This window comes from Amphibalanus amphitrite, unplaced genomic scaffold (assembly GCF_019059575.1).
Source record: "Amphibalanus amphitrite isolate SeventyFive unplaced genomic scaffold, NRLGWU_Aamphi_draft 000104F_arrow, whole genome shotgun sequence".
Lineage (NCBI taxonomy): Eukaryota > Metazoa > Arthropoda > Thecostraca > Balanomorpha > Balanidae > Amphibalanus > Amphibalanus amphitrite.
In genome coordinates, this window is record NW_024881599.1 from 143,043 (window position 1) to 170,820 (window position 27,778).

Here is a 27,778-nt window from a genome sequence, read left to right on the forward strand (position 1 = left end):
CATTTTACCTTTGGTGACCCCTGGGGACCTGACCTTTGACCTGACCCAAAAAATGACCCTAGTGTTTTCGTCCTTATTTTGGACGTTCTTTCGATTGCCGCTTACCGCGTGTCGCTACGTGGCCCAGGAGGAAGGGGGGGGGGGTGTTCAGCCCCCCCCCCGGCCCGGCGCGGAATCTCAGAGCACCGGCCCGGCGCGGGTTAGAGCATGCAATAATTTTCAGATTCTCCTAGTCGCATGTAGCGCACCTTTAAGTCTGGGGCTCCGGAGTCGGAGCCGGAGTCAGCGTCGGTCGGAATCGGGAGTTCTTCCCGGAGTCGGAGTCGCAGTTTCGCCAAAATCTTACTGACTCTGACTCCGGGGTCGGTGTACATACACGTATATAGGTAAGTACATACAGGTTGGATACAGGCTGGGCCAATACGATCCCTTATCGCCGCTTCGAGCCTAATTGAGCTAGAGCCTCACGGAAAACACGAGCGTTTGCTCCGTTACGAAACGCAGCGACTGGTACCCGATCTTAAGGTTTCAGGTCAACCGGTGACATCTGAGGTCAGGTCAAGTGCTCCAGGGCACGAGTTCGGTTTTTGGTAAATAACTTCACCAAAAACGGTCGCAGAGCCGCGATTTTAGCACCATTGCATTCTGCTCAGGCTCGTTGAATATTTTTTGTTTGGGTGAGGCTGCAGCTTTAGACGTTGACCTCACGTCAAGGTCAGGTCAGAAACACTCGGGTCGCGATGCTGGTCACGAAGGTATGCCAAATCTCAGCTCTCTAACCGTACTTCTACCCTTCTACCTAGCTTGGGACCGTCGTAGAGTTGAAAAATAGACTGTCTTGCTTGATGGGTGCCGGATGCCCTCAAATGGATAGCTTTTTTGGAATTCGGAGGCCCCTGGGGTGGGACCAGTCGCTCTGCCCATCCGCTGGAACGACCCTCAGTCGCCCTGCCCTACCACTCTGGATCGTCTCTCCGGAGCCCTGTTCTTCGCTGTTTGACCGACTACCCTCCTCCGTCTTCGTCTTTTTTACAACAAAATTCGTCTTATTTCGTTAAAGGGACTATCCCACCTTTAACATGGGGTTTGAGTTGAGATAGCCAAGTTTGCGGCGAGGTTCAGAAACCACTATCTATCTAGGTTGCAACCCCCGCGGCTTCTTGGTGTTGAAGAAATTCGTTCCCTTCATTTGAAAATGGGCCTTGTACAAGGCCCTATCTTCAACATGGAGCGACCGTTAGTGTGACGTCACCTCGTTTAGTCATTCTGATTCAAATGGGTTTGTTCGTTGAAAGATCGCTTAAAACTTGGTCTGAACTTTGTTGTGGTGCCTACAGAGTAAAAAGAATCAGCTTTATGACAGTAATGTGGCCTGGGGAAGGAGGTAATTTTGGGCTGTGACGTCACATATTTGAAAGTTTGTGTTTGGAATACCTATGGGAAGCCTAAGATGTTTAATGAAAAATAAATGCCAGAACCGTGTTCCTGGTCATCCAATCTATAAAGTCGGGCACAATTTAACTGGTTTTAACAACATTTTAGAAGGTGGGATAGTCCCTTTAACAACAGAGCGTCCCTGCGTTCATTTCCTTCATAATGATGGGCTCTGCCCGCGGGGCCGGCCGGCAGCCGCCGCTGCGGGGAACAGCCGGCGTCACCGTCCTGTCCCCGCCCGCTGATTGGCTCTCAGTGTCCGCTGTCCTGATTGGCCCTCATTTGGGGACGGCAGGGACGGGGTGGGGAGCGGAGGAGAGGGAGGCCGACCACACGGCACCGACGGCAAAGGTGTGTGGGTCAGACGGGCCGGGCGGTGGGGCGGTTCAGAACTCCCAGTTTCGCCAGGAAGAGGGACTGGAGCGAAACAGAGGCTGTTTTGCTAACGCCAACGGGAGTGTGTGATGAAAATAAGGAAAGGACAGCATATACGAGATATGCCTCGACAACAAACATAACCGAAATACAAAGCACACGATTAAAATTTTGGGGACGACTAACACGTGAAAAGGAGCCACTTTCTCGACTTCCCTGCCACACTAGAGTTCATTCAAAACCAGCCCACGGCTGCGCCTGCAGCAATGCCACACCACACACCACTGGAGCCATTCGCAGATTTTATTGGTGAGAAACCACTGTTCCAGTGACGGGCGTACGGACACGAAATCCACAGTTGTCCCGGGGAGGTGACTACACATCCTGAGGGGCGGCCAGCGCAGCTCGATGCCCACCTACTGACAAAACACAGCGGGCGCCAAGGTGCCCGCACTGTGCCGTATTCGACAGGAGACCCGCGTGACGGGTCATCATCCATCGCCGCCTCCAGAGCGCTCGAGCCCTGCGGGGTGGGTTTACCGAGAGAGGGCAGACGCTCCAATCACCGTGAACAAACACTGACCGAATCCGCGCGATTGGTTAGTAAGTACGATCACAACAGGAATCTAGTACAGGTACAAAAATAAATACAAAAGCCAACAGCAGGACGTGGACGCTACACTACCTCGCGGTGCCCGGTGGTGTAGGGGGGGGGGGGGACGCGGGGGGATACTCATTGTGCGTGGGTGGTCCCGATTCCGTGCAGGCTACACCGGTAGTTGCAGGCACCGTCATTGGACTAATCGGAGTCTCCCACTGGGAGTAACACGTGAATCCCGGCTCGGGTCTGAGCCGTCAGTGTCACAGTGCGAGTCTGGGGGCGGTACTGAACCCGCAGCGTATGCCGCGGCCCAGGAGCAGCCGACCTTGCAGACAGGAGCAACCCCACGACAGGAGCGAACGGCCCAGCCTCGACACTAGCGGCTGCGTCACGAGCACAGTGTGAGTGCCCAGCGCCCAGCACCTCCGTCCAGCGGGAACACACACAAACTAAGGCCAGTAATTCACAAACGTACTGGCGGGCTGGCAGCGAACGCTGAATACAGCGCCGCGCCGGTGCATTCACAATTGAAAGCCTGTAAAATTTAACTCTGCCTACGTACACGCTGCATTAGTAAAACATTGCATGGATAATTTAGGCACCACACGATGGAAAGTCAACAAAACAAACACAACACAACAGCTATCCTGAGTCAGTCCGTAGTGAATTAGCCACCTCCCTGTCATCTCACGCCGGCTGGCTGCCCTTCAAATCAATTTCCTAAACATTCACACTCACAATCGCACATACACATATCGATATATACACATGCTATCATTGAACGCAAACCGCATGATGAGCCTACAATACAGCGGCTAGCCTCTGAATTGAAACTTAAATAAGGAGGGGTCAATAATTAGGAATCAATTACTCCTAATTTATTTACGCACACAATCGTATGAACAGCATGACCAGTGGCAATTAATTTGCGTCTCGTTTCAATCATTATATCAAACGGTGCTCCCTTAGAGCAAGATAATAAAATCCAACCTACCTGAATTCGGGTCATTTCTCAAGGAAATAACTTCAAAGAAATGGCCGTTATTTTTTCAATTTAAAACATCTTTGGTACAAACTGCATTATGCTAATGACGTTCCCTGGCCACTCATCACTTCCCCAACAAGCTTCCGCGACTTGACATGCGTAGTTCGTGTTACACACAGAAGGAAACGCCCTGTTCAAGCGTAGACTGCCTTCCTGACTGAACCAAATTTATATGAGTATGCCCCTCACGGCAAAGAGCACATAGTACCCGCCGATCGAGTGCTGTTAGACTAGTCAGTTCCAGCAATAAATATCCATCATTTCTTTGGCAAACTATCGGACATAACGTGTGCCGAATGGCGCCCAAAGACACCATGAATATGAAGCGTGAAAAGATGTGGCGCGAAGCGAAAAAGGAGAGGGCAACATCGAAGCTACACTTCATCTAACCATTCTCGCGCACTCATCCTTGCGGTCAGCGCCGCCCCGCGAGCGCCGACGTCGGTTTGGTTTCCGGCGGCTACCGTCAGACAGCAGGCAGGGCTCCCCCGGCCTCGGACGGCGGTCCCTGCTGCGTCCGTGAGTAGGCGCTCCTGACGCCCGTCTTACGCATCCACGACATGATCCGGGGCAGCGTGATGTTATACTTGCGAGACGCCTGAAATGGCGAGAAGGCTGTGTTTAAAATTGAGCCTAAGAACCACAAAAGGGTTCACCTAAAGTACAATGATAGAACGCATAAATGGCGATGTTGGTTCACGGAACAGTTTAAGTCTTTTCCATAGAATACGCGTGAATTGCTGAGCATAGACTAAACCACATCTGTAAATTTATTGCTACCTATAAAATCATTGATGAAAGAACTTTAAGCGCTAGTATGCCAAGTAGCATAATTTACTTCCATCCAAACTACCCTCGAAAGCGTTCGTACTCTCCCCCCCCCCTCAAGGCTCTGGCCGATTCCCCCCCTTCCATTTCGGCTGCCACCACTAGCCCAAATAAACTCGTAGATGCCGGCAGCCGCCCTGCACCGCCCGAACGCAGGGTACATTGAGTGAAGCCTAGACGTACCTTGGAGGCGGTGATGGCTCCCGACTCTATCTCGGAGAGAGCGCTGCGCATCTCCTGGCTCATCATGTACGTCCGCGGCTTCCGCTTACCTGAAAAACACAGCGGCTCGGTTACATGAAGTGCGCGATACAGGGGTGAGGTGTTTACTTCTCGTGGGTACGTCTTACTTACGTGATGGTGCTGCACTTCGAACTTATATAGGCATGGCGCAAAACACCGAATGTGATGTAATCGAGCACAATGAGGTAAACACTTTCTCGTAGTTTTTAGGCCAGAGAATATACATTTATTATGAAAAGAAGACGTGCACTAGTCATTAAAAATGATCCAACAGTGTATATTTCAGTGGCATGCATTACGTCTCTCTAATGCCTCCCGTTCCCGAACCAACCAGTCATTGCCTACATGTTACCAACTGCCCCCTCGCCGGCCTCGCCCCTCACTCACCGGTCATGCCAATGCGACCGCGCGCCTTGACGCCCTGCCGGCGCATGTTGAGGTACAGGGTCGGGATGGGCACGTCGAACTCGATCGAAGCCTCGGCCACCGTCAGCTCGCCGGCGGCGATTCGTTGCACCGCCGCCTGCACGTGCGGAGAGTGCGACGTGTTCCTCTTGTAGCCGCCTGACGGTCACCGAGACAGAGTTACGGAGCTGTGTGCGGGGCTGGTTGTAAGAATCTTCGTGAAGCGTTCATAATTACATCATAGGAGCGACGCAATGCTGAAAGCTCCATGGAGTCAAACTTCAAACTTGCATTATATTCATGCAATAAGCCTATCACGCTCTAGCTGGCGCCTTGAATGTCCAGACAACTACCGTCCGCTTTACGGCCCGAACTCACCGTGTGAGGACGGCTCTGATGTCACGCCCGGTGGACGTACGGCGGTCTCCGAGCCCTGAGCTGGTGCTGGGCCGGCCACCGGTCCCGGCCCGGCCAGCGCCGGTCCCGGCCCAGCCGCCGGACCTGGTCCAGCCGCCGCTCCCGGCCCGCTCAGCGTCACCTCAGCCGGGCCGGGCGCGCCGCCGGTCCCCGGCAGCAGCGAGCCGTGCTGCTCGGCCGGCGGCGGCGCCAGCCTGGTCTCGGGGGCCAGAGTGACGGACATCTCTGCCGTCGGCGGCGGCGGCAGCGGCGTCTCGGCCACCGGCGGGCTGTCGGCCGCGCCCACTGAGATTGACAGCAGCCGGGTCACGTCCAGCGGGTCTCCGCCGGCCGCCGGAGGGGGCGTCTGACGACACACCGGGGACGCAGGCCGTTCAGGAGGAGCACAAACACCAGAAGCGAAGTCATTACATGAGGAGACAAGACGTCTTCGAGATAAAATAGCTAGTAATGTATAAAAAGGGGTAAAATTGGTATAAGAAGAGACTTGCCGACCTCAATTTTAACGATGAACTTAATATGAATGCACCTCACATATTACCAATTCATTATTGTTGCAGACGTTCTTCAACTTGACTCAGTGGACTGTATAACTGTGTGTGTGTTGACGTCTCGCATCATTTGGTGTGGCGACCGGGACCTGACAGGATATAGGTTGATATGGTAATGAGGCGAAATTGGGAATTTATAATATAAGAAGGGGATGCTATATGAATGGATATAATTTTGGATCAAGGTTTAAGAGCACTCTTTTCAGAGCGACAAAGGAACCCTCTTTACAGAGAGCATGTTAAGACCTAAAAGGGTATGCAGAGCCCTCTTTTCAGAGAGACAAAGGAACCCTCTTTACAGAGAGCATGTTAAGACCTAAAAGGGTATGCAGAGCCCTCTTTTCAGAGAGACAAAGGAACCCTCTTTACGGAGAGCATGTTAAGACCTAAATATAGAGCCCTCTTTACAGAGAGACAAAGGAACCCTCTTTTCAGAGAGCAAGAGGTATTAGGAAAATAAGGAATCAGATAGGAATGATAAGTAGACCCGGTCACTGTGAAATGAAAGACTGTGCGAAGACTGTGTGCCACTCTCCCCGTGCTCTTATCCGCCGCTGCACTCCACTCTTCACCATTCACAAACACAAGATTCTTCCGAACTGGTGAGTATTGCAGATGGCGAATAGGCGATGACAACACAGTATCACTGACAAGAAGAGTTGGCCAGAGAGAGCGAGACAATGCTCTCTCGGCGCCGAAAAGTAAAGAAGTGAGAGCGAGGGTTGCTCCCGCCCCGTTTATGTACTGGGTCGGGAGGACACAGATGGCGACGGAAGTGATGAAATAACAAAGAAGCTACACACTACACAGCGTCCTGGTAACCCTACCACGCGGTCGGCACATGTCGGCCTAACGGCTCCGACCCGCTGGGGACACAGTTCCACGTGCGACGCCACGCCAGCCCACCCCCCTCCCCCCGGGTCAGTCCCTCCGGTAACAGCGCATCCTTTCATACCACTGCAGCTGTAAGACACGGTCGCCGGGAGAGAGGAGCGTCCCGTCACCCGATCACTGCCATAAACTCTCGCGCGGACGGCCCATCTGCCGGCGGCGTGGCGGGGCATGGGGGGGGGGGGGAACGGCGGCGGCGCGGCGCGGCGCCGGCCGGGACCACGAGTCGGCCCGACCCGGCAGCTACAATTGGGGCCGACAATGAGCCACAACATTAAATGCGTGCAGTTTGTCGGCAACATCACTCCCCCCTGTGTTTGGATATGCACTCCAAACACACGTAAGGAGACGACAAACGTTCTGGCACATCCACCGACGGTATCTCCGTGCTCTACTCTTTTAGTACACCGTAATTAAGGGTGCGCTAACTTCGGAGGTGGCTCCGCTCAGCGTTGGTGTCCGAGCACTACTACTCCGATTCTCAGCCAGTAGATGTCACCAGGGTAGAGCGCTTTTTTCCCACGTTAATGACCTTCTCCCCCTCCTCATTTCACGGCCCTTACGATAACGACGTTTGGTTACTGCGCCGGCGCGGCGGGCGGCGCCGACTGAGGGAGATCATGGTGTGTAAACACCGCGCGGAAGGAACACGTCTCTCGACAGGCCTTCCCGGCGCCGTCCTTAGCCTGGTGTAGGTACGTCCTACTACCCAGTTAGAACGAAACTGATTATTTGATATGGATACATGTTATCGAATATTGAGTCTGCCGCAGCTCTAGTCACAAGAATGCGTCTGATATCCTCACATGATTGACCTGACGGCATTGTTTTAGTGAAATGCAGTGCTAGATTCACATTGCTACACATACTACCGTCTACCAGTAAAACGCCTTATAGGACGACAAACGGAGCGAGCGAGAGGGTGGGCCTTGCACGTGGGAAATTGTGAGGGGGTACCTCCAACTGACTTGTGCACGGTACCCTACTAACCGGTCTCTAGCAATGTGCCATATTTGAGCGCAATCGACCCAGCCGTTCTCGAGATCTAGAAGCGGCACCCTGCACGTGCGCACGTGCAAAATGGGTCCCAACTGACTTTTGCACGGCACCCTACTAACGGATCCCTAACCGCTAACCAAATCTGAACGCAATCGGTCCAGCCGTTCTCGAGATCTGGAATCGACCCCTGCACGTGCGCACGTGCAGCAGCACCCCACATGAACTGTGGGACATGAAAATGCATTGCCTAGTGGGTGCCTACTGCCTACCTACATGCAAAGTTTCGGCGCAATCGGCCCAGTAACTACCGAGGTATTGCAATTGTTACAAACATGACTCCTCTTCGTTTTGCACGTGGCACGTGCATAGCGGGTCACCCACATGCATCGAAAGAAGTCAAATACTTGGTAGAAGGAATCAAGCTACCCTACAAAAATAACCGCAAGTAAATCGGACCAGCGGTTGCTGAGTTTTTTTTTCTGAGCTAAGTCTGATGACATCATAGTAGAAGTGAAATGTTCCAAAAGTGCAGAGAACACTTCACTGGAAAGACTGGCTGCGTCTTCTAGTGGACTAACTATTTTTTTTTTTATTGACGACAAACTTGAGCTAAAAAAGAGTCAAGAATATTACACCCAAGTTCAGTGCCAGTTGGCTTGCACTGGTGCAAAGTTCTGTGACTTTTTTGTCTGGACACCAAACGAAACGTCATGTCAGCGCATAGCTGCTGACGAAACGTTCATCGCAAACAGACTGGAAAAAGTGAAGGCATTTTATGATGAGTTCATCGTGCCTGAAATGATAGATCCCCGCAAAGCACGACACATGCCGTTCCGTGAGCGGTCAAGGTAGGAGGGAGCCCAAGGGCAAAGACGTGAAGGAAAAAAAAACATACAGTGTCCTTTTTCATAAAGCCTGGAATTGTAGAATTGTAGTTGTAGTTTGTAGGTTTGTACTTTCGATTGTACAAATCTGTTTCATAAAGGAAAAAGTACAATCCGAAAGCACAAACTACAATTCCACAAACGTACAACTCACATTCGGCAATTGTCAGCCAAAAAAAAAAAAAACTAGGAATCTGTTTCATAAAAAGAACGGTTCCTCTGATTTTGGGATTTCCTTGATGGAAAATACAATCGAAATCTACAACGCCCTAACCGTGTGTAGAATTTCGGAGATGAAGTATAGGAATCAGCTTAACATTGCTAATATATTTTAATTCAATAATAACCATGCTCAGATACACAATATGTATTAATACGAGCGAGAGAGCGCAGCGAGCGAAGCGAGGTCTTTTCAATATAACGGAAAAATCTCAGTATTGAGCGGCCCGGTCCGGCCCGGCCAGTAACACTTTTGAGAGGCTAATATGTCAGCAACCGCTGGACCGATTGGCCTGCGGTCTTTTTAATTGGATAGTTCTGTTCCTTCTACCCCGTAATTGACTACTCCTGATGCATTTCAGAGACCCGTCATCGTCATCGTCATCAAAGGTCACCAAAGGTTTTTGGCCAATAACTCCGTACAGGAACAAGATACAGACGCGTGGATGGTCTCATTGTGTTCAGCTCGTCAAGACGCATCGAATGATATACATGATGACCTCGAGGTCACGTGACCTGAGGTCAACCTTTGACCTTGACCTTTCGAGGTCAACATATATATCATTCGATGCGGATTGCCGAGAGGATCACGATGATGCCCTTAGTTTGTTCCTATCTTGACTAATTCGAAAGTTATTCGAGAAAAACTCCATATCTAGCGCCGCCATTTTGACTTTTTCGACCCCTGTGACGTCATCTTTGACCTGACCTGAAAATGACCTTAGTAAAAATTGTAGATCTTCACCGTGCGTATCCGATGCCGTTTACCGCTTGTCGCTGTCTTGCTTCGTTCTCGAGATCTCAGGGGGGCGGTCATCCGCCCCCCCCCCGTCGGTGCGAAGTTGGCGCAGACCCCCGTCGGTGCGCGGGTTAAAATGTAAGAGCTGTATATACAGAAATCACGCACTGCTTTCAGCAGGGCACTTCGGCTGCAAACTTGAAACGGAACAGAGTATAATCTCATTCACTCCACCCACCATCCGTATTTTCCTCCGACAACCCCGAGTTCGCTTCTGTTCCGGCAGAGTTTCACGGCCACCGGCACACGCGGGAACCCCAGACCGTAAATCACCGTGTGTTGACAGTCCCTCCCCGCCGGTCGGCGCGACTCGCGGGTTTTATTACATGGGGGAACGGCAGGGACCGAGGCGGAGACCCATACGACATCTAGCGGCACTCCCTTGAACCAACAAAACCGTCAAAAAGTGTATATGAATCGGGCTTAATTCCAGTCACAGTTCAGATATTTCTGAAAAGTAAACTTCATTTTCGTGTGAAGAAATGTTCTGTGCCCATTTCTATGTAGCCAGTTTTTTGTTTTATGCCTCACACAAAAATTGAAAGATGAGCAAAGTTTTACTTTCATTTTTTGCAACATTGCAAAAAGAAAATGGAAAATCGGAGTACATAGAATTGTTGTCAACTTTGAGGAGATGCGGGTGCCATTCATTTTTTTTTGCGCCTACTTTGAATGACATTTAATGAATTTCGGCTCAAACTTTTCAGTTTTTCCACCTTTATCGTGCAATATCAACGTGAATATTGCACGGAATCAAACAACTTGTCCAAAGTAGGCTTTGTATACCCATGGAGCAGGTACATGCCAAATTTGAGGCTAATATCTCAATCGGTTTTCAAGATATTGCGGTTTTTCACCTCCCATTGACTTAACATTAACATCGCACCCTTAACTACGTGAACAGTGCTCGATTGTCTACCCGCGATCGTCAGAAACCCAGAAGCGAGCGTCGTCCCAACGGTGCCATAAAAAACGGCCATCGCCGGCCGGGCCGGGAGGGCACGGATAGGCCTATGGGCGGATGCGGGGCTAATGGGCCACAAGGGACACCGTAAGGGTGGCACACAACACTCGATCGGCTCAGTTACAAGGAGGAGCTCATTATGTGCGCAGCTTACTTCATCCCTCCCGGTGAGGCCGGTGCCATCGCCCCGGAGTGGTCACCCGAGAGCTTGTTTGACGCCGCGGGCCAGCTGCTGTCCTCACCGGAACAGATTCTGGGCGTCAATCCGGAGGAGGATGGTCCCGAACTGGACCGGTCGGTGCGGCGCGCGGTACGGCAGCTGCAGATGACGTATCACCCGGATCGTCGAACTGGCAGCCGATTCTTGTCCAGGTAAGTGTCTACTAACTACGCAGCTTATACACTTAGCACTGTTATCGTCCATGCATCGCACGGCGAACACTCAAACTCCCGAAGGAAGGTCATTATAGTTCACTGCTTATTTCACTTGTGTGACGGTCGTATACGAATTGTCACTCGCTCGCTCACAGTGTTCATGCTCTCTGGCCACAGGCTGATCAACATCGCGGCCGAGTGGCTGACCGAGCACCGGGCAGCTTACCGAGCGTGGGCGGCCAGCGAGGTGGGAGCGGCGCAGCTGGCACGTGCTGCTCTGGCTGGGCCTGCACCTCTGCGCACGCCTCTGATCGCCGCCCTCGCCGCTGAGGGGCGGCGGGCGCAGGACGAGCTGGACGCCACTGCTGCCCGCGAACGTCGGCTGCAACTGGAGCAGCAGCAACTGCGGGCCGAGCTCGCCTCCAGTACCGCCCGAGAGGGTCTCCTGCAGAAAGAGCGTCAGCGGTTTGACGCCGAGTGCCGTCAGAGGTGCGCTGCGGCAGAGGAGGAGGTGGCCGCTATGGAGCAGACCGTGGTGGCGGCCGAGCAGGTAATTGCCCTGCTGCGCCGGCGGCTCGACCAGACCGAGGCGCACCGGCGGGCCGAGCGGCACGCTTTGGGCGCCGTCGCGGCCGCGCAGGCTGCCGAGCTGGCAGCTGCCGAAACCATCGGGCGTCTCCGGTCCTGTGCGCCTCCGACGTTGCCTCCGCTGTTGGCCGACCACCTGCGACAGACGGCTGCCGGCCACGGCAGCGGCAGCAGGGCGCGCAGGGCGGCTCGGCAGCTGTTGGGCTGGCTTGCCGAACGGTGAATGTGACCGTGCCCTGTACGCTATGCTTTGTCATTGTTACGTAATACAGAGCGACTGCCGTATACGTCTGTTTTGCAGCGCGGTAGGAGTGGTTAGCAGCTGATGATCTTGCCACTCGTCGCCCGCAATCTCCTCCTTCGTGTCCCATCACCGTAGTATTCCGTTCTACTTCATCGTCTTACTATTGCTTCTCCTCCAACGTTTGCATTTCCTCTCCTTTCTTCCCCTTTGATTTCCGGCTCATCTCCGTTTCCTCTCATCACATCCCTCCTTGACTCCTTCTCCCAACTCCTTCTTCTTCCACCTCACGACTACTTGCACTCCTCCTCCAAGAAGCATATTTTGGTAGTCGGTCGCGTGTACAGCTTGCCACTGGCGGTCCGGATCTCGGCTGAGCGGACCCGGCCATCGGCCGCAGGAAACACGCGGCTGACGCGGGCCAGCGGCCACGAGCCCCGTGACATTGCTGGCTCGACCATCATCACGAGATCACCGACCTCCAGGTTGCGTCGCTCTTGATACCACTTGCTTCTCTGTGTGAGCGTCGGTACGTACTCCTTTGTCCATCGTCTCCAGACGTGTTCCGCCACGGCCTGAGATTGCTTCCACCGGCGTCGGCTGCACACGTCCCGCTCTCCCACGAGGCCTGGTGCCAGATGCCTGTGGGCGCCGCTGAGCAGGAAGTGGTTTGGCGTAAGGGCCTCGGGATCGGTCGGCTCGGAGCTGACGTAGGTGAGGGGGCGGCTGTTCACCATATGCTCCACTTCAGCGAGCACCGTCATGAGCACCTCGTCGGTGAGTGTCTGGCGACCCACAACAATCCTCAGGGAGTTCTTCACGGAGCGGACCATCCTCTCCCACACTCCTCCCATGTGACTCGCTGCCGGAGGATTGAAGTGCCAGTCCACCTCAAACGCGCTGAGCTTCTCTGCCAGTTTCTTTTCCATGGCACGGAGCTCCGCTCTCAGTTCACGCTGGCTTCCGACGAAGTTGGTGCCGTTGTCAGAGAAGATGGCTGCTGGCTTTCCCCGTCTGGCGAAGAGGCGCCGCAGCGCCATGATGCAACTGTCTGTGTCCAGGCTGTATACAACTTCCAGATGAATTGCTCTGGTGGCCATGCATGTGGCGATCAGCCCGTATCTCTTTTCAGTTCTGCGAAAACGCTTCACGAACAGAGGCCCGAACATATCTACCCCGGTACTGCTGAAGGGCCGGGTGGCGTCAAACCTTGCTGCGGGCAGACTGGCCATTCGCGGGGGCCTCGGGAGTGCTCTGAGCCGCCGGCAGGTGGGGCACCCCTGCAAGAGTTGTTTCACTGCAGCTCTTCCCCTCACGACCCAGTACTTCTGTCTGGTTTCGTTCAATGTCTGCTCAACGCCTGCATGACCGCAGCTCTCATGCCTTTGCAGGATGACAAGGCGGGTGACTTCGCCTCGAGGAGGAAGTATGACCGGATGCCGGGCATCTTCTGGGATTGGAGCGTTTTCCAATCGTCCGCCGACTCTCATCAGCCCATCATCGCTGCTGTACGGCGACAGCGGCAGCAGTCCGCTCCTTTTAGGCAGCTCATTTCCAAGCGCCAGGCTGCGTGTTTCTTCGGGATAGGCGGCTCTTTGTGCCCGTCTTAGGATGAGGACTTCAGCTTCGTCCAGCTCTTCAGACTTCAGAGGGCCAGTGCGGCGTGTCTCGCCGTTCGACGCACGTGCGGCTGCGTTGTGAGCGAAGCGTTTCATCCACGCCACCACTCGACGGTACTTCAGCCAGGATGAAAACTTGCTGGGGTCAGGCTCCAGCTGGTCGTCGTCATGCACTACACTGGCCAGGACGCTCGGCCTCACTTCCTCCATGTCATCCATCAGCGGTGCAGGTGGCGTTTGCGCCGGCCAGTTCTCTTCGTCGTCGCTCAGGAACGCTGGGCCGCTCAGCCACCGGCTCTGGGACGTGAGTTCGGAGGCAGCCAGTCCTCTCGAGCAGTCGTCGGCTGGGTTCATCTTTCCTGGGACGTGTCGCCACGTGCCGCCTGCAGTCAACTCCTTCACTTCAGCTACCCGGTTAGCCACGAAGGTGTGGAACCTCCTTGACTCATTTGAGAGGTACTGCGGGACCACGCTGCTGTCTGACCAGAAGAACATCGCATCGGGCTTGCGCGAGAGCTCCTCCACCACGGTACTGGCGAGTCTGGCTCCCAGCAGAGCGGCCTGTAGCTCTAGCCGTACGATAGACAGCTTTTTCAGGGGCGCCACCCTGTTCTTGGCTATCAGGAACCTGCACTGGTGCATGCCGCTGGTTGTAGTTGACCTCATGAAGATGACAGCTCCGAAGGCTGCTTCTGATGCATCGCAAAAGACGTGGAGCTGTTGACATTTCACGTCCTCCTCCGGTCTGATGCACCTTGGGATGCTGATGCTCTGCAAGCATTCGGAATCGCGGAGCCAGTCGCGCCACTCTTCCATCTCTGGTTCAGGCAGGGTGTCGTCCCATGCCAAATGGTGGGACCACAGACGCTGCATCATGAGTCTGGCCTTTACCGTGAACGGTGAAGCTATCCCAAGCGGATCGAATACGGAGGCTGTTCGGCTCAGGACTCCCCGCTTCGTCAGCGGTTCATTGGCTTCCCGGAGACGAAAACCCAGGGTGTCTTGGTTCTCGTTCCAGACGACTCCTAGAGCCTTCTCAGCTGTAGCCGTCGGCGCACCCAGGCAGAGGTTACCGTCCGGATTGGCCAGCTCGTTGGTTGAAGTGCCTTCCAGAACTCCGCGTCTGTTGCTCCTCCATTTAGTCAACTTGAATCCTCCTTCAGCGAGGGCTCGGGTGGCCTCTTGCTTCACATGCTTGGCGGTGTTCACATCCACGTCAGACAGCAAGAAGTCGTCCATGTAGAAGCTTCGTTGGATCTGCTCGGGTTCTCTGGGAGGTGCTGTCCCTTCTTCATTCCAGTGATCTTGGAGGGCTCTTCTGAGGACATAGTTGGCAATGGCTGGTGACGATCGAGCTCCGAAGATCAGTACCTGCATTTGGTACATATCCGGTGGCCGGTTGCTGTCCATATCTCGCCACAGGAAGCTCAGGGCGGGCTGGTCGTCTTCGTTGATCATTATTTGATGGTACATCTGCGTGATGTCTGCTGCGACTGCCACAGGGCCCTCCCGGAAGCGGAGGAGGACACCTGGCAAGCTTTGCAGCAGGTCAGGACCGGTTAGCAGCTTCCCATTCAGGGAGGTTCCGCGGTAAGCCGCAGCGGCGTCGAAGACGACCCGTACCTTTCCTGGTTTATTGGGATTGGTGACCGCGTGGTGAGGCAGGAGCCACCGCCTTTTGGTAGGAGCCGAAGCCTCTTCAACCGTGAGCTTTCTGGCATGTCCTGCGGCGATGTAGGCTTCAATCGTGGCCCTGTATTTGACGGCTATGTCCGGCTGCTTCTCCAGCTTTCTCTCTGTGGCTTGAAGTCGCTTCATGGCCAGTACTTTGTTGTTTGGAAAACTGGCATCGCTCTCCCTCCACAGCAGGCCCGTCTTGTATCGTCCTTCGTCTTTGGTTGTATTCTCTTCCAGCATCTTGAAAGCCCTTTCATCCTCCCTTGATCGGGGAGCTGTCGCGCGGTATCTAGTCCCGAAAGACTCTGTAGACCACCACTCATTAACAGCCGCAGACAACTCGTCCTCCGGCTCCGTCAGTAGCAGCTTCGTGGACATAACTTGGCGCAAGCTGCTGGGAACAATGGCCGAGACTGATCCTGTCAGTGCCCACCCGAGGTCGGTCTTCACGGCCACTGGTTGATTGGGGCGTCCCACACGCGTCTCTCTTTGCAGGACTGCTTCCAAGACGTTGGCTCCGATAAGCAGTTCCACCTGCCCCCCGTCGTACTGTGGGAACTCAAGTCCGCGAAGATGTTCGCATCCTTTGAGCTGACTTCTTGCTACCACAGGGGCAGTCACGTTGAGAGCTGGGACGGACCACACTTCAGGGATTTTGATGTCATTCTTCTTTCCATCAGGATCCAGTGTGCTTATGGTCAGTGAGACGCGCTGCGAGGGCTTCTGGACGCCACTTCCTTCCACATTCTGAATTCGGAGTTGGCGACAGTGTCCGGTGATCCCAAGGTCGCGCAGAACGTCTTCACGGCAGAGGGATGTTTGTGCCCCGGTATCGAGCAGCGCAAGAACCTCTTTCGAGCCTCTGGTGCCATGGACTTGGACCCGAACTACCTGAAGCAGGGTGTCCGTCTCCTCGTTCAGTGAAGCCGCCACGAACGGCGCGCTGTTACTGCCTTCTTCCTTGCGAGGTTTGTCGGGTACCGCTTGTCCTTTGTTGCCATGAAGCAGGGGATGATGCTTGAACTTGCAGCCTTCGATACCGCACCTTCTGGCCACCCTGCACCTTCGGCTCCAGTGCCCTTTTCCGAGACACGAGAAGCACAGTGTCTCAGCGCTCACGATATTCATTCTTGCTTCGGTAGTTTTGGCCTTGAACGTCGGGCAGTCTGGGAGCTTGTGCGTGTCCTCACACACCACACATGCCCGTCGGGATTCTGGATCTGCCGAAGAAGTGACGCCTGTCGCGAATGCCGACTTTCTTGCCGTCCCACCGTCCCTGGACTTGGCTGCTTCTGTCCTGTCGTTTGTCACAAACTGGCTGCCAGAGTGGCTAAGGACATCGACTTCTATCTTCAACCATGAGCTAAACGCCTCCAGGGTGGGTCGCACTGGTCGGAGCCTATGCACTTCTCGGCCCCACTCTCGACCAAGCTCGACTGGTAGCTTCTCCACCACTCTTCTCAAGTTTTCGCTGCTCGCTAGGTCGCTTGAGTAGCCCAGATTACGAAGAACTGTCACCGTGTTGTGGACGACTGAGTAGAATTGCTCCATGGCTGGGAGATCCATGAGAGATGACGGGGTGCAGGTGAAGACCTTCCGCAGGTGGGCTTGTATGATGTCTTCGTCTCTGCCGAAGCGTTCCTGCAAGGTTTTGAGAGCCTCCTGGTAGAGTTCCCCGTCGAAGAGCATGCCGTTGATTGCTTGTGCAGCTGGTCCCTCCACCGCATTCTGAAGGTGGGCCATGCGCTCGGAGTCTGACAACGACGGCTGATTATGCACCAAAGCTTTAAACAGCCCAATCCAGCGTGGCCACTCTTGAGCGCTTCCTCGGAAGGTCGGCAGGGTCAGACGTGGGATGCTCTTCACAAACGCCGATTGTTGATGAAACAAAGGCTGTTGCTCAGAGCGAACATCTGTCACCCAGTTAGCGGGATGCTGTCCGTTCTTGCTGCTCGGCAGCTTGGCGCTGTTTGCGGCTGTCTGCTGCTCAGGTTGCAGTGTTCGGCGCTCTTCTAGTGGCGGTGGTCTACGCCGAGACAGGTCGACCGTTACTGGACCCTCCGCCACATCACACTCCCTGGGGATCAGAGCGACGTTCTCGCCATCGAAATCGTGCCGTCTCTCCCATTCGAGATCGCTCTCAGCCGCCTTGCAGAGACGTGCCTTCACAAGTGCTCGTTCAACCTCTTCCTCCATAGCCTTCTCCTCCAGCATGTCCTCTTGCTCTTTCGTCTGCCGCTTCAGCATGTCCTCTTGCTCTCTCTCTTCTGCCTTTCTCGTTCCTTTCTTGCCCTGAGATGCTTCAGCTCGAGGGCCTTCATCTCTGCAGTTATTTCAGCCTCCCTTGCCACTGTTGAGGCCTTTGAGCATTTTGAAGCCCGGGACCCACTGACCTTACTTCCGTCTCGCCGTGGAGCGAGCGACATCGGCTTCCCCTCTGTCTCGGACGCTGAGCAGCCTGAGGACTTCAACTTGATGGCATCTTCGATAGCCTTGACTGTTGAGGCGTGCCTGGCAGTCATCCGGGTGGCATACTCTTCTGATTCTTCTATCTCACTCACTTCCTGCACCTTCTCCGCGTAATCATCATTTATCTTCAGGACGCCGTCCAGCGCCGTGTTCAGGGCCTCAAGCCGCTTCCTTAGTGCCTCTTCGTTCGCACGGCAAGTGATTTGTGTCTCAGCCGCGTTACAGGCACGGGTGAACTGGGCGGCCTTGCGGCCACGCTGCAGCTTCAGGACCTTCAGCTCACTGGTGGCTGTTCCTTCCTTCACTCCGTCATCGACCCTGTTCTGCGGCATCGCCTTCCCGTTGCTTTCCTCTGTTGAGTCTTGAGGCGTCAGGGCTCCCAACTCTCCAGCAGCACGTCCATTCTCTGCTCCAGCGCCGTCGCCGCTCCGTAGCATCATCTCTCTGTCGTCTCCCTCCTTTGAATCTTCCATTAACCTTCACTTAGATCCTGCAGGGGGCGAGTTGATACCACTTGACGAACACTGGCGAGGGTTGCTACTGCGGGCTGTGCCTCTGGACCTCTTCCTCTGACTTCTCACCTCTGGCCGGGATCATCCGGCCCGGAGGACCAGAAAATGTTGCAGACGTTCTTCAACTTGACTCAGTGGACTGTATAACTGTGTGTGTGTTGACGTCTCGCATCATTTGGTGTGGCGACCGGGGCCTGACAGGATATAGGTTGATATGGTAATGAGGCGAAATTGGGAATTTATAATATAAGAAGGGGATGCTATATGAATGGATATAATTTTGGATCAAGGTTTAAGAGCACTCTTTTCAGAGCGACAAAGGAACCCTCTTTATAGAGAGCATGTTAAGACCTAAAAGGGTATGCAGAGCCCTCTTTTCAGAGAGACAAAGGAACCCTCTTTACAGAGAGCATGTTAAGACCTAAAAGGGTATGCAGAGCCCTCTTTTCAGAGAGACAAAGGAACCCTCTTTACGGAGAGCATGTTAAGACCTAAATATAGAGCCCTCTTTACAGAGAGACAAAGGAACCCTCTTTTCAGAGAGCAAGAGGTATTAGGAAAATAAGGAATCAGATAGGAATGATAAGTAGACCCGGTCACTGTGAAATGAAAGACTGTGCGAAGACTGTGTGCCACTCTCCCCGTGCTCTTATCCGCCGCTGCACTCCACTCTTCACCATTCACAAACACAAGATTCTTCCGAACTGGTGAGTATTGCAGATGGCGAATAGGCGATGACAACACAGTATCACTGACAAGAAGAGTTGGCCAGAGAGAGCGAGGCAGTGCTCTCTCGGCGCCGAAAAGTAAAGAAGTGAGAGCGAGGGTTGCTCCCGCCCCGTTTATGTACTGGGTCGGGAGGACACAGATGGCGACGGAAGTGATGAAATAACAAAGAAGCTACACACTACACAGCGTCCTGGTAACCCTACCACGCGGTCGGCACATGTCGGCCTAACGGCTCCGACCCGCTGGGGACACAGTTCCACGTGCGACGCCACGCCAGCCCACCCCCCTCCCCCCGGGTCAGTCCCTCCGGTAACAGCGCATCCTTTCATACCACTGCAGCTGTAAGACACGGTCGCCGGGAGAGAGGAGCGTCCCGTCACCCGATCACTGCCATAAACTCTCGCGCGGACGGCCCATCTGCCGGCGGCGTGGCGGGGCATGGGGGGGGGGGGGAACGGCGGCGGCGCGGCGCGGCGCCGGCCGGGACCACGAGTCGGCCCGACCCGGCAGCTACAATTGGGGCCGACAATGAGCCACAACATTAAATGCGTGCAGTTTGTCGGCAACAATTATATTCTGATATCTGCCATAAATACGATAGGAAACTCCGCGTCATAAATCATATCACGCACAACATACATCACCGTGTACAGTTCTCTCAACTCTTCTTTCCATGACCACTTATAAACTGCAAAGTGCACAGTGACCCCTAATTATTCATCGCCATCCTCCACAACCTATATCCACAACCTAAAAAGGCTCGTGGATATTAACAACGCGTAACTGCGACTAAAAGCTCCCACGAAATTAAAGCCGGCAATATCGTATTGATATTGCCGTATGGATATATCCATATATGTCGTATGGATATATATGAGCTGATTGCACCGAAGAAATCAACGGGAAGATGCGTTGAATTGCAACTGTATGAAGTCGGCCCATGAGAAGTAATCAAGTTTCTCTTGGGATTGCTATTGTCCGGATGGTGTAGCTTTCTTCGCTCTTCGTTTTGAATATTTGTTCGACATCTTTTACTCCAGTGCAAGATTATGCTCGGCCACTCTTTTCCAAGACTTCATTTAATAACTTGAACTCAAGCGCAATGACCCGGAGATTAACCAGCAAACATGTCACATACCCTTGCGGCGCATGCAGCCGGGGTGTCGGGAGCGGCTCAGTTCAATGCCACCAATGTAGCCGGTGGTTCCATGGCCGCTGCGCAGTCCTCAACCGGTCGAATTTGCTGCGACTCGCGAAGCTCCACACGGAATGGAGATGCACCACCTGCCAAAATACTCCTGTCGCCCAGCCCTGCGACCCGCAGCGTCCTACCTCCAACGGCGAGAACAGCCCACAGCCGCCTCGCGACGCCTCAACACCAGCCTCCTCGCGGTCACCGACACCGACCAGCCAGCCAGCGCGAGACGCCTCACCACCAGCCTCCTCGCCGTCACCGACACCGACCAGCCAGCCAGCGCGAGACGCCTCACCACCAGCCTCCTCGCCGTCACCGACACCGACCAGCCAGCCAGCGCGAGACGCCTCACCACCAGCTTCCTCGCCGTCACTGGTTCCGGTCAGCCAGCCACCTCACGACGCCAGAGACCAGCCGTCCACCCAGAGTCCTGCTGAGTGTGTCGCCTGCTCCATTCGCAGCCGCAGGAAGACAACAATCACCTGCGGCTCCTGTAGGCAACTATGGCATACTTCCTGCGCTAAGGTCCCTGCAAGGAAATCCCATCACCTCCCTGTTTGGCATTGTCCTGCATGCCTCGGCCGCGAGTCAGCCCAGCTCTCTGACGCTTTCAACGGAAGAGAGGTTCCAGACACTGGCGTCGTCGAAGGACTGGCAACTCTAAGGAGAAGCACTAAACTAATCTCGCGAATACCTAAAGGCGTAAGGCCCCTGGTGGCCGATGCCCTATGCAGCGCCTTAGAGGATGCCCTTAAGCTACGCACAATCTGCGCGTGGTGGACCTTCCTGTCTTTCGCGTTCTTCGCGCTACGCACACCAGGAAAAGGCGATAATAATGTCAGTGCCGCAGCGAGCATCAGGCAGCAGCTCTCCAGCCCCAACCAAACCATGACACCAAACCTGCTTCCCGAACCACCAACAAATGACTCAGCACGAGAACATCAAAAGCCTGCCACTGACGCCCTGGCCCGTCGGATCCTCGGGAAATGTGCAGATGGCGACATCCGGGCGGCCCTAAGGCTACTGACCTCAGACGATACAGTTGCCGAGCCTGACGCCGAAGTAATCGCCGAGCTAATGCTGAAACACCCAGCAGCTCCCAAGGACGAGCTTCTGCCGCCACCGCCCGCCCCATCAGACCCAGGGCCGCTCACGGTGACGCCGGAGGAGGTGGAGGCCGCTATCAACTCGATGCCTCCGGGATCATCAGCAGGCCTAGACGGCATCAGGCCGCTACATCTACGCCAGCTTATATCCAGGGAGGCGGCTGAGAGCGGCCGCCGTCTTTTGCACTCTTTGACGGTACTCACCAACCTGGTGCTGGCCGGTGAGGTGCCGGATTGTGCCAGGGACGCCCTTTTCAGCGCCTCACTATGCGCACTCAGGAAGAAGAGCGGCGGATTGCGGCCCATTGCAGTCGGGAGCGTCTACCGACGCCTGCCATCCCGCATCGGAGCACGCTTCGTGGCAGACAGCCTTGGTGCCGAACTCCGTCCTGTCCAGCTCGGGGTAGGAACGTCCCTGGGCTGCGAGGCGGCGGTCCATGCAACGCGCAGTTTCATTGAAGCCAGCCGACAGTCAGCTGCTCCACACGTGCTGGTCAAACTTGATGCGTCAAATGCTTTTAACACGGTGCGGCGCGACGTCTTCTTGACCCGCATTAGGGAGCGATGTCCGGAGGTGTACTACCTAGCCTACCAGGCCTACAGCTCACCCAGCCCACTCATCATCGGAGGGCAGACCATCGCTTCGGCCTGCGGTGTCCAGCAAGGCGACCCGCTCGGACCGGCCGCGTTTGCTATCGCCATTGACTCCTGTGCCAGAGCAGTGTCAGCACCTCTGAACATCTGGTACTTGGACGATGCAACGCTGGCCAGTCCAGCCAGCGCGGTCGCTGCTGACATCGCAACACTTCCAACAGCGCTGGCAGCCGCTGGTCTCTCACTGAACGCGGCCAAGTGTGAGGTGGCCTTCATTGGCGCCGAAGATTCGGACCACCGCCACGCTGCCATCAGCGCCATCTGCTCTGCGCTGCCTGACGTCAAAGAGACTGAGCTCACAAACCTATCTCTGCTTGGCTCTCCCCTGACCGACGGCAGCATAGGAGCAGCAGGGGAGGCAGCCTCTGCTATGGTGCAACGCCTCTGCACCCGGCTGCGCGAGCTAGACAGCCACACTGCGGTGTTTTTCTTGGCGCACCACGTATCGGCACCGCGTCTGACGTACCTGCTGCGCTCCGCACCGGCGTTCAAAGCCCCACACGTACTCCAGGCTACTGACGAAATGGTGCGCAGCACACTAGAAGCGGTCTGCAACGTGGCCATAAACCCTGCGGCATGGGAGCAGGCGTCGCTTCCAGTGAAGTTCGGCGGCCTGGGCATCCGGTCAGTCGAGGCACTGGCGCTACCAGCGTACATTGCGTCGGTAAACGCAGCACGCCCCCTCATCCGTTCCATCTGTCCGAGTGTGACTGATGAACTCTCAGACACCTTGGAGACCGCAGTCAGCGCGTTCCTTCATCGCACAGGGGTGGACCGACAGCAGCTGCCGGACGGTGAGCTGGTCAGTAGTCAGCGCGCGTGGGACACCGTCGCCTGTACGGTGGTCCAAAGTCGCCTACTGGTACCAGCCAACCAGATCGACCGAGCTCGGCTCATCGCCGCCGGCCAGCCGCACACAGCGGCCTGGATCCAGGCGGTGCCGGTGCCGAGTCTCGGGCTTCACCTCGACGACGAAACCGTCCGCGTCGCTGTGGCCCTGAGACTCGGCGCCCCGGTTTGCGAGCCGCATCGGTGCCGTCTGTGTGCGCGCCCCGTCACCCCACTGGGACATCATGGCCTCTCCTGCCAGAAAAGTGCGGGTCGCCACTCGCGTCATGCCCACTTGAACGACGTGGTGCGTCGCGCTCTCTCCGGCGCTGGCTTTCCCGCCATTCTGGAGCCAGTCGGCCTCGACCGGGGCGACGGCAGACGACCGGATGGCATCACCGTCTTCCCCTTCCGCGAGGGCAAGTGTCTGACGTGGGACACGACCTGCGTCGACACTTTCGCCGACCACATAGCGGTGGAGTCCGCACTGAAACCGGGTGCAGCTGCAAGGCAGGCCGAAGAGCGAAAGCGGCAGCGTTATGCGGACCTAGCCAGGAGGTATAGCTTTGTTCCGGTGGCACTGGAGACAACCGGTGTCTATGGTCCGGCCGCCGCCGCTTTCGTCCAGGACCTGGGGAGACGCCTGGCAACCTGCACGGGTGAGCGTCGCGAGACGGAGTGGCTGCGACAGCGGCTGTCCGTGGCCATCGCTCGTGGCAACGCGGCCTCCGTCCTCGCCACCGCTCCCCAATCTGGCATAGAACAAGCAGGCCAAACCCGCAGGGCTGCCTCCACCGCTGGGAGCAACCCAGGGACGACGCGCCGGTGGCCGCGGAGCCACGCGGTAACGGCGGCTACGCCATCGGCTAGCTGTGCGCCTGAGGTCGAAACCAGCGGCAAGAGGAGCACAAGAGCCACGCCGCCCAAGGCAGATTCTCCGACTGAGATCAACCTGGGCAACTCGTGCTACCGGCGCGGCCTGGTCAACCTTGGGAACACGTGCTTCATGAACACCGTGCTACAGGCGCTGTTCCATTCAGAATAGCTGCGCGGCGAGGTGCTGGCGGCGCGGCCGTCCCCCTCCCGCCCGCACCTGGCGGCACTACAGCGAGTGTTCGCCTTCCTGGCGTTCTCGGAGCGGCCCGTCTACAGCCCGGGCGAGTTCCAGCGGACCGCTCTGCCGCCCTGTTTTGAGCGGGGCCGGCAGCACGACTGCTCAGAGTTCCTCCGAAACTTTCTGGACGCCTTGCATGAGGAGGAGCGGTCTCCGGCAGCTTCCCCTGCCGCACCGGTCGCGGTCCCGCCGCCAGTCCCTCCAGCTGCTGCCGCCGCACGCGCCAGAGACGACTCCAGCGTGCCGGGAGCAGCGGCGATGGAGCGGCCGCGGTCCCGGCGCCGGCACCGTTCCTGCGACACTGCGCGGGCCGGCGGGAGATCGCCGCCGGTGCAGCTCTCTGACCTGGCCAGCGACGATGTGGTGATGGCAGAGCCGGCCGGAGACAGGGCGGAGCGGACTGCCGCGGAGGGGGAGCCCACAGAGTCACCGGACACTGGCGGGACGCAGCAGACTGATCCGGACGGCCAGGCGCAGGGCGAGGTGGTGTGTGAGCACGGTACTGGCGATGCCGGAGCTGAGGAGCCGCCCGCCGGCCTGGTCCGTCGGCTACTGACCGGACGGGCTGAGACTACGTTCACCTGTCTCACGTGCGGCGGCGCTTCGCGCCACGAGAACAGCGTGACGGACCTGCACCTGGCTCTGCCGGAGTCGGTGACACGGTCACTGACGGCAGCTGCCGCGGGCGCCGGGGGAGCCGAAACTGCGCCGGCGTTCGGCCCCGCGCCGCGGCCGGTCGGTTGGCGGGGCACGCCACCGACGGACAACCAGACAGAGATCGAGCTAACCGTATCGCAGCTGCTGCTCGACTACCTGACGCCGGAACGACTGTGCGGTGATAACCAGTATTACTGTACCAAGTGCACCGGCCTGCGGGACGCCGAGCGCCAGCTGCGACTGCTCTCTCCGCCAGCCAACCTGGTCGTCTCCTTGATGAGGTTCGCGGTTGACCGGCGCACCGGTGCACGCCGCAAGGTTCTCACCCCTGTGGAGCTCACCGAGTGGCTGACAGTGCCGCTAGCCACCGGCCCGCCCGCCCAGTACCGGCTGTATGCAGTGATAGTCCACGCGGTCCATTCGCTGGACGCTGGCCACTATTTCTCATTCTGTCGCGCCTCCGGTGGCGGTGGTATTGATGGGATGGACGATACCGGCTGGTGGCGGCTGGACGATACGTCAGCGGTGCCGGTGCCGGCGGCCACCGCGCTGGGCCGGCCGCGCCGCTCCACCGAGGCAGCCTACACGCTGCTGTACCGGCTGACCGATGCAGCGGTGGCGGGGGCGGCGGGCGGCTTGTCGGCGCTGGCCGCCCTGCCTGGCCCGCTGCGAGCTGCCGTGGAACGAGACAACGCCGTTTTCCGACGGGAGCGGCAGAGCCGGACGGCCGGCGCACTGCCGATGGTCCACGACGGACGGCCGCCGCCGGGTGCCGGCTGCGGCGGCGACAGCGGGCCCGGCGTCCCTCGGATGCGTCAGCCGACGACGAGGCGAAGCGGTCCAAGCAGGAGAACGGCCACAACGGCGTCAACGGCCAGGCGGCGCCCCTGATATGCGTCCGCCCCGACCTAGACCCGCTGCCCCGCCCTTCTGATCTGGTTCACCCGTGCATGATGTCTCGCCGCATCATTTTATTGTGCTGTTAAATTTACCTGTTTTGGTGTAAATAAACGCAGTCAGGGCTTTCAAAAAAAAAATATCCTGGCTCACCTGAGTGTCCGCTAGCGGCGCCTGCCCCCCGACCGGTGCGTCGTCCCGCTCGGCCTGCCAGGGCGCGCGGCTGGCCAGGGCCGCGGCCGCCGCCGGCCGGTGCTCGGTGCGCCGCGCGCCCTCCGCCTCTGCCTCCTCCGCCTCCTCCTCGGAGCTGCTCTCTCCGTCTGCCGGCAACCGCACCAGGCCGCGGATCTGCAGACGCTCCGCCGCCTGACGCAGGCAACGCAGCGGACGCAGACCGTCAGAGATGGGAGAGGTGGAATACGACAGACGAGGTGCAGTCGCGAATAACTTTTTTAATAAATTTAGCTCGAATGTTTGAATGAACGGATTCACAGCGCCGGAGCCCACGCTAAGCAGAGCTTGTTGCGCAGACCCCGACCCCTACCGTCCGATCGCGCAATTCCGGGTATCGGGAGAATTAAGATGCCATAGTTTAACATGCCCTTCAAAGCCGGACACGGCCTGTCCCACTCAACTGACTTCAACTGGCTGCGGCTGCTCCCACCAACCGCAGACCATACCCGTCAGGAGTCTCGAATATCGAGCGCCGGAGCGTCTCGAACCCGGGCTCTCACTACCGGGAGTCCAATGCTCTACCAACTGAGCTACGGGACAGGCAAACTTGATCGCTTTAACAGAAATGTATAGAATTGATTATTAATGGAACCATGATTTACGATCCCAGATGTCGAGACTTTCAGGTCTATGCCTCTGCAAGATTACTTTGCTAATACATAAATATGCAGATACGACTAGCCCAAAGACCTCACGCTCTCCATAACACATCACTGTGGAGCTTATGGTGCGCCCCTACCTTGAGCAGCGACTCGAGCCGGCCCTGGTCGATGGTGGCCTCGCCGCAGTACATAAACTCGATCAGCGTGCGCAGCTCTGCCTCCGTGACGTCACTCAGCATCACAATCGGCGTCTCCTTGGCCGGTATTTTCTGTGGGTGCAAAACGGAGCAGTCAAAGAAGGCAGAGCAGGGTGTATGAACATACAAAATGGTAGAAGTCATACGAGTGGATGGGTGTTAAATGGCTTTGAAGCCTAGATGACCTTCTTTGAACTTTCAAAAGAAGGGTGGATGAGCTCTGACCTCAGAAAAAAAGATTGTGGCCAATGATCATTGATCATGTGTTTGTTGAAGCATGCATGATAGACAATGAAATAGGTAGCAACAAATCAAAAATAGCATAACAACCTAACAAAGTCATTTGACATGATAGCATGATGAAATCACAAGAAATAAATCATATCAAGACAACTAATGCAGTCAGCTAACCATTCTTGGCCACAAACCAGTTCAGAAACACCATCCTGAGTGCAAAGTATTCTGCACCAGTGGGCCCACCCACCTGCAGAGTTTTCTCGAAGTAGGCGCTGCAGGAGGCCAGCACCACACGGTGCAGCTGAAACACCTCACCGTCACAAGCCACCATTACATCACTGAACAGGTGACTGCTGAGGGCGCGCAGCAGGTACCGGTCCCAGTTCTGACGGTACTTGTTCCATTTTAGAGAGAATTGCTGTGTAGAACCCATTGCTCTGGTCTGTATTGGTTTCAGCGCCCTGCAGATCAGAATCAGAATGGGCAGGGCAGGGATGAGTGGAGTGTGGCATTTATCATCACTTGATGGTAAATGTATTTATTTTAGCAATTAGCTCAAAGATATGATTCAACTCATCAGTTCTGAATCAGAACTTCACTTAGAGCACACTATGACATTTTAAATACGCCTGCGCCCAGTTCATAGGTACTTTTTCGATAGAATTCTGACTTCTGATCCTTAAGTTGAGTGTATCACAAGTAGATGATGAGCATGGTCCCATATATCACTGTGAAAACGTTTCCAACTAAATTGGTGTTAAATATCATCTTGGTTCATTGAACATGGTAATTTTGATTCATCTTTCCCATTCCCGGCCATTCTCATGATACAGCTTAATCCGTGGCGGCACTCAGCATCTATGTAACAATATGCTGAAAATCATAATTTACCCGTGTCGATCGAAGTCACAAAATCAACAAACAGGATCCCCGATAGTGTAAAAATGGAAACCTCGGTGTATAGGGCCTTTGAAATTGCCAGAAAACGAAAAAAACGAGCCATAACATACCGCGCCACATTCGTAACCAACGAATCCTCCAAGGCCGTTAATATTTTCTAACCTTTAGAAACCAATGTAAATTTTAAATGACGTCATCAAACTGCCACAAAAAGTAGTCACTATTTTGTAGTATTTTAGTTATTTTTTTTTTTGTATTTTGAAAAAGCTTTCGGTCCGAATATGTACAATTC

At 55.7% G+C, this 27,778-nt stretch overlaps 1 protein-coding gene across 2 annotated transcripts; it reads right to left on the reverse strand.

Moving 5' to 3' along the window:
• Positions 1-2,098: 2,098 nt before the first annotated feature.
• LOC122380678 (protein bric-a-brac 1-like) lies at positions 2,099-27,584 on the reverse strand. 2 transcript variants are annotated; one of them, XM_043364051.1, is made up of 8 exons: positions 27,478-27,584; positions 26,834-27,047; positions 26,290-26,421; positions 25,470-25,682; positions 5,310-5,694; positions 4,914-5,090; positions 4,467-4,555; positions 2,099-4,053 (listed from the first exon to the last, which is right to left on the reverse strand). In XM_043364051.1, the coding sequence occupies exons 2-8, from the start codon at positions 27,017-27,019 to the stop codon at positions 3,922-3,924; spliced, it is 1,314 nt and encodes a 437-aa protein (XP_043219986.1). In that variant the 5' UTR covers positions 27,020-27,047; positions 27,478-27,584; the 3' UTR covers positions 2,099-3,921. The 2 variants fall into 2 exon arrangements, with proteins under 2 accessions (XP_043219986.1, XP_043219987.1); XM_043364052.1 differs by lacking the exon at positions 27,478-27,584 and adding an exon at positions 27,237-27,403.
• Positions 27,585-27,778: the final 194 nt, after the last annotated feature.